Source organism: Mus caroli, chromosome 14, assembly GCF_900094665.2.
Source record: "Mus caroli chromosome 14, CAROLI_EIJ_v1.1, whole genome shotgun sequence".
Taxonomy (NCBI): Eukaryota; Metazoa; Chordata; class Mammalia; order Rodentia; family Muridae; genus Mus; species Mus caroli.
The window spans coordinates 69,129,641-69,142,191 of NC_034583.1; the positions used below are offsets into that span (position 1 = coordinate 69,129,641).

Here is a 12,551-nt window from a genome sequence, read left to right on the forward strand (position 1 = left end):
GTGAAGAGCCTGTTTTCTCTCTGGCTACATCCTTGCATACAAATCCCCTGCAAATTATTTTTCAAATTCCAAGGTTCATTAATTTAATTGAATCTGTTCCTAGTTTTTAATTAAATCTGCACTTCTCCCAGTAACCTTTGGAGAAAGATAGAAGCCACATTATCATATTGGAAAGAACAGGATCGCAGAGCAAGACCCACATGAAAGCGAGCAAGAACAAAAAGCACCAGGCAGGTTTTCGTACAAATTTATTTTTTGTACCAAAAAATTAACATTCAGAGACAATGCTTTTATTGTACAGTATAATAAAATAACTTTCACTAAATTAAAAAGTGGATTGTTTTTTGGCTGATAAACTACAGTACATTTTCTATTGAAAAAAAAAAGAAACAAAATTTACAATTTGTAGCTCTTGTAAAAATAGACACCTGTTCAATAATTGCACAAATACTCCTGACAGATTTCAGTAGCCTATTATGTATCCTTTTTGGCTATGTCAGCTCCTAAAGTCAATTAGCTTCTAAATTTGAAAGGCACCAGGTGACCAACATCCTACTTATTATTCAAGGTATTCATTTTATTTTTATTTATTTATTTATTTTTGCTTGCATAGGCTTTACAAGTCTGAAGACTCTATTAAGTTAAAAAGAATAAAGAAACAAACTACATGTGGTCACCAGAAACAGTATTCTGTCCCCTTAGCTACGAGTACCTTCAGGGGAATTACAAAGTGCACCAGTTAAATACATCTGTACAGTTAAAACATTAAATATGTCAACAGTGAGACATTTTTAAATATTTTGAATCAAATACTATAGCACAAATATAATTTACAAAACTTTGCACAGAAAACATTACACCTGAAATATAACTTTAGACATTATATAAAAATACATATATTTTTCTCTCCTCATTAGAAAAAAAAAGAACTTATTTGCAGGCCCCAGCTCAATGTAACAATTCAAAAGAACTTAACCCTTCACGCTATCGTTTCTCTGCAATGACACGGCATCCTCTTAATCTCCAGGTTCTCAGTGGCACATGTCCCGGGGTTAGACCCAGACACTGTGACCCCCTTCCATAGCTCACATGTAATTTTTCATAAGCATCGGAATACCTCTCCCAATCTGGTTCAATTCTAGGAATTCATTACAAAAATGGTAAAACCGTTGTGTAATCACCGTGAATCTAACATCCCCTATGGACTTTACATATACACAACCTGTATAGGTTCAAGAGAGAGGACCGTGAGTTTCATACACCGTGGGCCATGTCCCTTAGTAGTCTTACACATGTATAGACATCATCCATGTTTTAAGAAGTTTCCAAACATCTAGGACATCCATGCTCATGCTCCACGAAACGAGCCTCAGTCTATGTCCTGAACTTTGAAAGCCCCAAAGTACGTCGCATCTTGATCCGGATCCAGCAGGGAAGGGTTGGACACCTGAATGCTAATTTCTTCACCAGCTCGGAGCTTGAAAAATCCCCCAACATTTATGGAATAGAAGTGGAATTCAGAATTGCCCGACCAGTTTTTTGTGCTCCCTCCTTTCATCAGGTTATGAGAACTTGGGATTTTGATGCTGGTTTTAACGACATACACCATCAGCTGAAGGTAGTCTGTAGGTACGCTTCCCGATGTCTCGTGATGCCGAAAGCAAATGTTGGCGTACAGGTAATAGAAGCCATCTTGGTTAACCCTTAGTTTTCCGTTGCTTAACGTCATGTTAGAGATCTTGGCCCAGCCTCGATCGTGGTACCAAGAGGACAGAGTGACTTTATGGGAACCTAGAGAGAAAAAAAAGGCACAGGATTTAGAATCCACTTCTTGGATGAGAAAAGTTCCTCATTATTTCCACAGGTTGGTGGGGTAGCATCATACACTAACATAACAATCCTGATTCCAACACAGGAACTTACTTATACGCATTTTCTATATGGGCCTGGGTGCATGCAGATGTACTTAGTGCATTCTGTCAGGCACTGTAAAGGCACAAAACCAAAAATCCTCTATCCTGCCCTAAGGAAGCTATAGGATACTAGTGATGGAGCAACATGGTCCAGGAAAGCAGCAAAGCTTGGGGGAAATACAGAGAATTGCTATGAGAATGAGAGAGGGGGGCGGGAGGGAGAGAGACAGAGACAGAGATACAGAGAGAGAGGGAGAGAGGGAGAGAATGCAAATTATTCCCACAGAAAAGGATCAAAACTGACTCCATGTAGGTGCTACTGAGCATAAAAAGGAGAAAATTGAGCCCCGTGGACAGGAGCGATTCATTCCTAGTTGAAAGAGGGTAACGACCAGAGTCACTTCACCTTGGAAAGAAACCAACTTGTATAGGAAGAGAATCCTTCCTTCCATCCTTCATATAGCTAACCTTTACTTAGTTTGTGGTGGTGGGGGTGTAAAGGAATGTGAGAATCTGGGTTGCAGAAGCTCTGCGGAGACCAACCCTCCAATTGTGTCACTATCTGGTATCCCCACCTTAGCCTGGGCCATATAACTCGGTAGCTATCCCCAGAAGCCACCAAGCTCCAAGCTTCCCAGCTCCTCAGCATCATGTAATTGCATTCACACATTGTAAAGTCACTCCCAAGTTCCATGTTCTCCTACAACCCCTTCTGGTCCACACAATGAAATGACAAAGGGCTTCCTTGCTACTGTTTTTGGAGAAGTTCTACAGAACCTTCTAAATCAGCTGTGTGCCCAATGGTTTTCATAGCCCAGGTCCTTGATGTGTATAACTGGGTTTTTGAAATGTAAATAAAGAAAATATCCAATATTTTTTAAATTGGTGATTCCTCTGTAATAAATCAAACTATTCCATATGTGTACCAATGCAGACATTTATTATTCTACTGACAAAAGTAATAACTGATAGGGTGAGAGTTTACAGGACTCTGGAAAGGTCCAAACCACATCTTTTCCCCAGGGATTTTATGAAGAGTTTTACCAAACTAACACTGCCACCTCTCTGATGTCAGCAAGTCAAAACACAGACAGGTCTCAGACAATGGGAGCAGAGGATAATTTGTTTCAGTAGCATAAAAAAAAATGTTGGGTGCCATATTGTCTTCAACTTGTTAGTCTTGAGATAGTAAATGACAGAAGTCAGTCAGGGAGACCAAGAGAAGGGAAGAACTACAAGTTCTTGTTCATGTATGGAAACTAGGAGACACACACACACCCCAATCATACAAACAGAAAGGGCAGTATTGGTGACTGAGTGAGATGGAAAGTAAATAAGATCAAAATACATGACATATTTGAACAAACATGCCATTATGAAACCTATTGCTTTATTCAACAATATACATAAATAATTTTATAATTTATTTAAAATAAATATAATTTATTTAAAAATAAATATAATTTATTTTTAAATAAATATAATTTATTTTAAAATAATATAATTTAGCCCAGAGACTGACATTGAAGCCACCACCCCATGAACTAGATTCCAACTCATGAAAGGACAACTCTCTGGTTTGGTGGATCCAAGGAGATCCTTTTATTAACAACAACAACAGCAGCAGCAGCAGCAGCAGCAATAATAATACCACCTACGTACCCTACAGTTTATGAGAAGGAATACTATGGCCTGGTCTTGGGAAGACTTGAACACCTATATCTTTCTCTAGAGAGTCAGAGGATGAACCAAAGATGGTCTATGGTCTCTTGGATCTGGTGATCTAAGGACCTCCAAATCAAGCTACAGCAGACTGAACAACAGGTAACAGAAAAAGTGGGAGGAAAGAGATGAGGCAGTATTCAATCTACAGTGGGACAACCCATCATTACATGACCAAGGAAACAATAGTTCCAGCTTCCAAAGAGGACAGGTGTGTTCTCAGACTTCACAGCAGGGCTGCTACAGTCACCAGCCTCCAGGCTCTGGGCAGCAATTGTCCTCCTTTGCCATGGTAGATCCTATCCCAGCTCTCCCTGGAGTCAAATGTTCCAAATACAAACATCACACTAGGGTCCCAAGTGAGTCAAGATGAGAATAGAAAAGCTGGCTCACTACATAAGCGCTGACATTGTAACTCCTCCAACCTGGTAGATAGCCACCTAACCCATGGACAAGGCTCATGAAATTCAAGATATTGCCATCTCACATTATCCCATGTTGCCCCAGCTTCTCTCTGTCCTGTATTCCATTCAATTGCTATTTATGTGTCTCTTAATAGAGACAAGTTAAATCACTAGTGTGAAGTCCCTTCTTTCTATGGGATTGGCTAACTCACATTGGAGTGAGCTGCCAAGGAAGACAAAAAAGCAATACACAGTCATGGTGAGGAAAGACAGGAACCCTGATCGAGTGCCACTTCGAGTCCAGTGGAAACCGCTATGCTATATATAATATGCCTCTCTGCTTTTCTCCATTCCCGTTCTCAAGCCTTATTTCATCCTGGAGATCTGACAGGGGCACCTGATGTGGCGCTTCCTCTGGACATCCACTCTGCCCATAGTGCAGAAGAACTCACTCCATCCATAATGAAGACTTTCCCCAAGTAGCAGCCCCTCAGGATGCTTACCGCTGACGGAACGGAAAGCGAGCATATAAAGATGGCCTGTCTGGTGCTGCGTGCTATCAACAGGGTTGACTTCAGTGACAAGGAGCTGCCCAAACTAAACTGAAGAGACTCCTGATGCTCAGCAGAGCTGAGCTTGGTGAGAAAACAGGTGAGCTAGAAAACCAGGAAGCTTTGGGTCCAAAATGTCCAAAAGAGGGGGCATCTTGGTGAGAGAAACTCTACTGGGCATTGGGGAGTTCACGGAGCCTGCAGAAGAAAGGCTAGAAAGTTAGACAGAGTGGATAAAAGCACTCACCAAAGATAACAGTCGGCAGAAAGACTAGAACATAGAAGGGCGGAGGGCGGAGGGCTGCCCTGCCTGCCAGGACTTCTATTGCTAATGAGGCACGCTGAGGACCTCTTCGCCCAGTCTGGCTGACCTCCTCAGCTCTCTGCTGGGCTCCTGGCTGCTAGAGGTTGGAAAGGGACCTCAGCAAACATTTAGCCTGCAACAGCTTCCTAAGAAAAATTATATATTCTTACCCTACCCCCAAGAACTTCCGAGTGCATTTTACTCTAAAAAAGTTAAAACCTCCTAAGTTAACAGTCCACGTACAGTAGGTTCTGTCTCCTCCTGTGTAAATAAATATATAACAGTGTTCCAAAATAGCAAGTCAGAGCCAGCTTCCTCTGAATCATTCAGTACTGGCCAGCTTTGAGAGAACAAGGGGTTAGAGGGGCTGTTGGCCCAACCAGAACAACTAACTCTATTCTCTTAAACAGAAGCATAGAGTGGCTCGTTTCCCTGCATCCTAAACCAAAGAGCTGTCGGAACAGAACCAGGAGCTTTGCCTGGGTTTTGGCACTGAGTAGATTCTAGGTGCCTGCAGAGGGAGCTTTATAACTAAAACATGCTTGTGGTTGCCAAGCCGACTTTGGCACACGCTCTCAGGCAATATTTATCCTATGCCATTTAAAGTGAACTGAAAAGATAAATGCAGGGTACAGTCACAGCACACGCAGCCCGCACACTGGTATTAATTTGATTGCCTCTGTGAACATGCAAACTAGTTTCCCCACTCGGAGAAAATTAGTGAAGCACCACCACCAGGCCCACGCAGACAGAAAACCTGTCTATGGAAGTAACTATGCAGAGGATCAGAACAGGCAGCCTAGAGAATCTCCTGACAGTTCAAGAGGTGATTTCTCACCTTCTGCACCTTCCATCAGGAAAAAAAAAAATATCACTATGGCCTATGCTGTAATAATGGCTGGAAACTATTTATTAAAAGATAGATTTTTATTATTTAAAAGACTCAAAAAGTTTAAACTCAGGAAAAAAGGAGAAAATTCTGCCTTAAGCCATTTATGAAACAAAGTGGAATTTACATAATGACTTAATTAAGTTCAAATAGTAATTTTTAGATCACATCTACTGAATGTAATATGGTCCCTCCCCACCCCGAAACATAGTATGTATAGCCGCCCTACAAAAAGGACAGAGCCTTCCTGATTATTAAGACTGAGGCGTAGATTGCAGTACTTCATACAAGGTCACAGGCAGGTCACAGACCCACGGAGACATTAGAGCCCTGTCACTGGTTTCCACACTAATCTACTTCAAGCAAAAATAATGTGACCCTTGGAGAAGTGCCTTCCGACAACGCCATCCTAGCACACGTGCCTGCGTCTAGGATAATGCACGGCGCCGAGCTGAGAATTGAGTCGAGAGGAAGGTCAGTTTCTCCTCCTGTAACCACAGGGACCTCAAACAAAGGGCAAACTGTGTGAAGCACTGTGGTACTGGCTGAACAATCTGAACGATAACTGCTACCTTGCAGTGAGCTCAAACACCCACTTCCGTCCCTGAGAGTGAATACAGAGATGATATGACAGGATGTGAGGGAATGAACACACACTGAAACACCTCAGCCACTGGAGGTGCGTGGCATGCAGGCCACAGTGGTGCTGACACTGAAGCTCAGTGATCACTCTCGCATGATGCTCTCTGTAATCTTTATCATCTTTGCCTAGCTCGGGGTGAGCAGCCAGTGGGGCTCTGTGATGACTACCTAGCGCACTGAGGTAGCTACAGGCACACAGCTCTGGGTCCTCATCTTCAAAAGTAACTAGGTCTCTGGTCTAATAAAGTAAATACTTATTATTCTGGGAAGATAAGCATAAGGAAAGGGGTCAGAAGGTCTCAGCTTCCAGAGGACTGTTGTCACCTGCTAGCCCCCACACAGCCTTCCTAAATGGGGATGTCTCTGGCTTCCTGACTGCAGCCATCCACCAAGGAAGTAGGCAGTGAGGATCCATTTGATATCAAACTCGTCTACTTCAGAGGGAAACCGGATGGGAACTGTGAGCAATTATACGTGTTCCCACCAACTGGCAGGAGCTCAAATACCCACTTCCATCCCTGAGAGTGAATACAGAGATGATATGACAGGATTGGCAAGGTAGGGTTCAACTGAAGGGTTTGCCGCCTCCTCGTGGTTTAGAAGGTTTGAGTAAGTCCACTGGCCGAAGAATGAAAAATTGAAACAATGTTCTCAGGCTGGGTGGAAATGTAACTTACCCGATGGGATGCTGGCAGCATTGATGGTGAGGTGTGCAAATGGCTGGGCCTCAGGCTTGCCTCGCTGGGTCACATCTAACCATGAGCCTTCCATCATAGCTGGGGATGACAGAAGTTCATGAGCTTAAAGACTACCACCCGTACAGGACTTCAAACACTCATTTAAATTACTCACAATTACCTGGAGCTCCTGAGAAGCGCTGTGGCCCCACAATGTGTTGCAGTTCCTGAAATAAAGGAGAACTGTATTCATAAACTCATTCTTTGTGTAAAGCAGGGGAATATATATATATATATATATATTTACACAGGACTACCAGATGCAAAATCAGTTAGGATGCTTTAAAATGAAGCCAGAAGCTGAGAGGCAGCAGAATTCCTGGATCTCACATTCCTAGCATCTGAGCTCCCAAAATGCTTAAAAAGTCCAACACACACACACACACACACACACACACACACACACACACACACATCACCACCACCACCACCAAACAAATCCTTTGAGGCAATAAAAGGAAACAAAGTTAAATTATAAAACAAAACAACTGAGCATAATTAATATGTAACAGGTACACAAATGGAAATGAAGTGTATATAAAATGTATTGTTCTCTTCAGTCTTCAGTGGGTCTCTTTCTGTGGAATTCAGTAGTGAGTTCCTATTATAATGCAGAGGCTCAGCCCACAAGTGAGAGAATGATACCTGGCTCCCAGTAGTTTTTTTTTTTTTTAAGTCAGTGTGTTTAAAGTACTATATGAAGGTCTAAAAGCTTTTAGAATGCCAATAATTAAAATACTGTAGGAAACAAGTCTAGATGCATAAGCCAGATGAAGATTGAGTATAAGAACATAGGAGTAGATAACTGCATATTTATCCTGCGCTCCCAGAATGAAGCCTCTACCAAGTGACCATGTGCCCACCCAATTCAGACGTTAGCTAACAAAATATCCCATAAGGCAGAGCCGGTTGAAGCTCTAGTCTTGCCTTGGTTCAGATCATGGCTTCAAGAGCAGACCAGTCAGGATGGTTAGATGAGGTAATATAGGTGAACACCTAGCCCGAGTGCTCAGTAAACCCAGATACCTGGAACTACCAACACAAGATGGGGTTCCAGTTCACACTTAATGGGATAAATACTCCTGCTGACTGTTACTACCCCACAAGGTCTAAAGAATAGATCACGTAGCAAGAGCTTTCCCTATGTAGACAGAAAGGCTTTCAGCCTTATAGTCGGACCAATAAATGGGTAGATAAAATGACATGAATTCAATTCTGGTCAATGAGAGATAAGATTTTATTCTTCTTTATTGTTCTCTCTGCCTTCAGACACCCCCAAAGGAGATAAGAATCTATTCTGTTTTTCATAACTCTTAGAGACACCACTGAGGTCACATATGGTCAGCCTCTCTCTGTCCTGGCCTACCCCTTGGTCCCTGTGCAGCCTGAAGCCCACTGTAGGGAATGTTAAGCAGATGGTGGCTTCCTGCGTTAGACAAAGCAATGGCTCTTAGTTGGTTTCCTTTTCCTCCCCACCCCTGCTGACCTCTAGTCCACAGGTCTCTTCTTGGGATTCCCAATGGTATCCCAATTTCTGGAATTTTCTGATTTTGCTTGATTCACACACACACACACACACACACACACACACACACACACACCTCATCATAGAAAAAATATCAAGAAAAATGTCACTGTGGCCAGGGCAGTGACACTCAAAACTGGGGGTGGTGCATGCTGACCTAAAGGAGGGGCAGGCAGGTGCCAGCTGCAGGATCAGGTAGTCTGAGATCCAGGAAGCCTGGGCTGGAGTCTCTGACTTGAATTTCTAACACACTAGTAGCTGCTGCTGCAGTCTCTACTGAGATCGACAAATCCCCTTTGAAAGGATTTCTACATGGGCAAATGAGGAAATGATCTTAAAGCTTGAGACCCAGACCAAGCAGCAGGCTGAAGCCCCAGATTAATGGGAAGGGGTATTTTTCTCCCTCTCCACTGCGAACACACTTCCCTTGCCCATTTAATCAGTGGCTTCTAGGTCAGAGCTGCCACAGACCCATTTAGTTACAAGAAAATTCAATAAATAGCACCTCTCAGAGGCACTTTCAATGCCTGCTGTCAGGGGAAGAAAGGGTTCATGTCCCAGGATGAATTAGAGCGCTCGTTAGAGACCCAGGGAGGTGACGCTTTCCTGTTATTTCTCTAGAGAACCCAAGAACTGTAATTCTTCTCAGACATTCAGAAAGGAAGTTTCAATACCAAAAAGGGATCTTAGGATGAATCTGTGACCTCTGGTCACACAGACACAATACTCTAGCACGTATGTCTCCACGCCAATCTTCTGAACCCCAAAGAAATCGCTATTTGTGGGCAATCATAAACATATCATTCTAGTAAATCTATAATTTTAAACTGTCTTTGGGTTTTGAGATGAATAAAAAAGTAATCTTAGCTGAAGGATAGCTCAGTTGGCGTAGTGCAACCAAGAAGTTAGAGTTAGAGGTTTGTTTGATTGATTTAAAAAAAAAAAAAGAACCTGGAATATTAGACATTGGTGCACTCTTGTAATCCTCACTCTCAGTGGGTCATCCCAGCACACAGTAGGTAACCTCTGCACTCAGTAGGTCATCCCAGCCCTCAGTGGGTCATACCAACACTTGGTAGGTAGGTCCAGCACTTAGTAGGTCATCTCAGCACTCAATGCATAATCCCAGCACTCAGAAGCTCATATTTGGAATTCTCTGGACAGCCGACCTAGGCTAATCATCACTCTTCAAGCCAATGAGGGAAGGGCCCTGGTAAACCATTGTGTGTGGCTTCTGAGGAACAGTGACCTCTGGCCTCCACACACATACGCACACACACCCATACACTAGTGCACCCTTTCACGTGCACACATAAATGTCTTCTAAGTAGGACTTGATGCTTTCCCACTGGGGGACACAGCTGCAATTTAGAGAAACCTTTGGAGTTGCCCTGGTCCAACTCACAGCCACTGGTCTCAAATCGCACTGATATTTTCCAAAGAGGCTGCAAGGTGGACTCTAACCCATAGCAGGCATTGAGAAACGGGATTGCTAAATGAGTGTTTTCATGAGTCAGGTCCTCTCAAAGAGTTACATTTCTATCCCACACATTGAAACATAGTAACTCCTTATGTTTTCAGCCAACCAAGTTTTCCCTTGTAGTATCCTTTAGAATCATATGAGACGCAGAGAGTAAACATCCCAGAAGCCTGGACAGTTCTTAGAGTATGGAACAGAGCAGAGTCCTCTTCCCTCCCTAACACCCCCCCCCTTGCCTAGATCCCACTATCAAGTTTTGCTCTAGAGAACCCAGTTTTCTACCTGACTTCCCTATCTTAGAAGATCAACAATCTGCCTTCCCAGAACACAGCTACCTGCGAAACACACACACACACACACACACTCACACACCTACCTTGATTTGTATAAACTACCCAGGACAACAAGAATCTTTAACCTGTGAGAGCTAATAAGAAATACCATGAATTAATGAACGTGTTTATGGTCAAACTGTAACAAGTAGTCTTTTCAAAAAGATGTAATCATTTTTAGATAAGCATAATTTAGGCCAAAACTATAGCAGCTTCCTTTACCAGAACAAGGAAAGGGAACAAGACAGAAAGAAAAGAGGAAAGGGAATAAAGTGGGCATCCGCCCAAAAATTGCAACCAAGTCAAGGATAAATGTTCGGACACAGTGCCACCTAGTGGACATTGTCCCAATTGACAGTCCCTGGATTGCTACAGGTTTTCCAATGGGGAAGTTTCAACACTGAGTACTCTGTCAAAGTAGATTACATTTTTTTTTCATCTTTTCTGTCAGAGTACATCTGCAGAGACACGAAAACAACTGATTTGATTTTTTTTCTTAATTTCAACTGTAGTTTAACTCATAGGAAAAAATGCTGGGATTTCACAATCTCTCCTCCAGGGAGCACGGCATACAAAAGATCAATTGTGTAACTGTGGTCTTGACTTTCTGCGACTTTTCTTAAACAGGACATCCAAAAAAGTGTGGTTCCCAGGAGTGTGATAGCGAAAGCATCCAGTCTCCTAGGACCCAGCTCCCTTCAGACCCCTGCATGGCCTTTTAAATGATTTAGGAGGGTTTTTTGTTTTTTGGGGTTTTTTTTTTTTGCCAAACCCAGGAAATAGCTGCTCATCTTGAGAAGTTGGGCCCACTTATGGGAGGCCACACTGGCAAGAATAAATACCAAATTCTGAGTTGTACTTGAAAGTCCTTGGCTGGCAATAGGGATTTCAACACTTTCAACCAATTTCTAAACCGCCTTTACAAACTGCCAAATAACCACTAGGAACAAGACCCCGAGTATATATAAGATTAAATTGGTCTTATATTTGTTTGACTGCAATCTGGATACCATCCTTCTAAATAATAAAAATATATGTCCCAGCTGCCTAGGTTCCATGTAAAAGGTCAAGTTACTGGAGTCTGGGTTTATCAGACTGAAATCCCATTTGGACTGTGATAGGAATCACGTGATCCATTGGTACCTGTCAATCAAATCACGGGAGAAGCAATTTGTACAACCAGATGCTCCCGACACTATTGCACCAGTCAGTAGCAAGGGTCTCAGGTGGCTGCCTCCCTCTGCAATACCACAGCAGCTGCAGGGACATCTGGCTGGTTGAACAAGGATTTAACACCCCGCTTGCCAGATATAATACAGGGTTCATACACTTGTTAACATATGTAATGCATTCATTTTAACATCTTAATGATACCCTTCATGTAATTCTTCTCCAACCTAGTTACAAGAATAGTGCATTCATCAGCCAGTTAGCACTTGAATGCCACACTCCCGGCTCTTTCTGGAAATGAATAGTCCATTTCCCACTCCTGCTGGGAAGTCCTGCGGACTTCTCCTTGGTAAATAGCTCAGAAATCCCATCTCCTCCTCCCGGGCCAAGGCTGCAGCATCAAGATCCCATCACTCCTCAGGAAGACAAATGCCTCTTGCCACCTACTCTCACAGTCTTTGTGCCACAGACAGATGCATGGATGGATGGTGGCAGGAAAGATCATCTTAAGTGCAAGGGGAGCTTGTCCCTCCTCTTCTTGAAATCACTTGGTGACTTCAGGAACAAGTACAGCCCTAAGGTTTATAAGGCCCCTCATGACTGGGCCTCTGTGATATTGCAAGATAGATGGAGAGAGAGAGAGAGAGAGAGGGAGAGAGAGGAGGGGGGGGNGAGGGAGGGAGGGAGGGAGGGAGGGGGGGGATAGGAGCATCTTCTGTTATTCATAAACCTTTTTCAACCAGACCTATTCATGCCAATGAGATAACGCAAGGGATGGGAGCTGGTTGCCAAAGCAACCAAGTACACGATTAGGAGATAGGAATTTTGCAAGGCGTATCCCACTGTCCTTCCACATCTTAAGACTTAGAAACTGTTTTGGTC

General features: G+C 43.0%; 1 protein-coding gene across 2 annotated transcripts in view; it reads right to left on the bottom strand.

Moving 5' to 3' along the window:
* Positions 1 to 235: 235 nt before the first annotated feature.
* Tnfsf11 (TNF superfamily member 11) overlaps positions 236 to 12,551 on the bottom strand; it is a 30,966-nt gene continuing 18,650 nt past the window's right edge. Inside the window, exons 3-5 of one of the 2 annotated variants that reach the window (XM_021182380.1) lie at positions 7,284 to 7,329; positions 7,103 to 7,201; positions 236 to 1,791 (exon numbers count right to left, since the gene is read on the bottom strand). In XM_021182380.1, coding sequence (XP_021038039.1) covers positions 1,370 to 1,791; positions 7,103 to 7,201; positions 7,284 to 7,329 — 567 coding nt within the window. In that variant the 3' untranslated portion in view covers positions 236 to 1,369. The remainder of the gene's footprint in view (positions 1,792 to 7,102; positions 7,202 to 7,283; positions 7,330 to 12,551) is intronic. The other variant, XM_021182381.1, reaches the window with a different exon arrangement.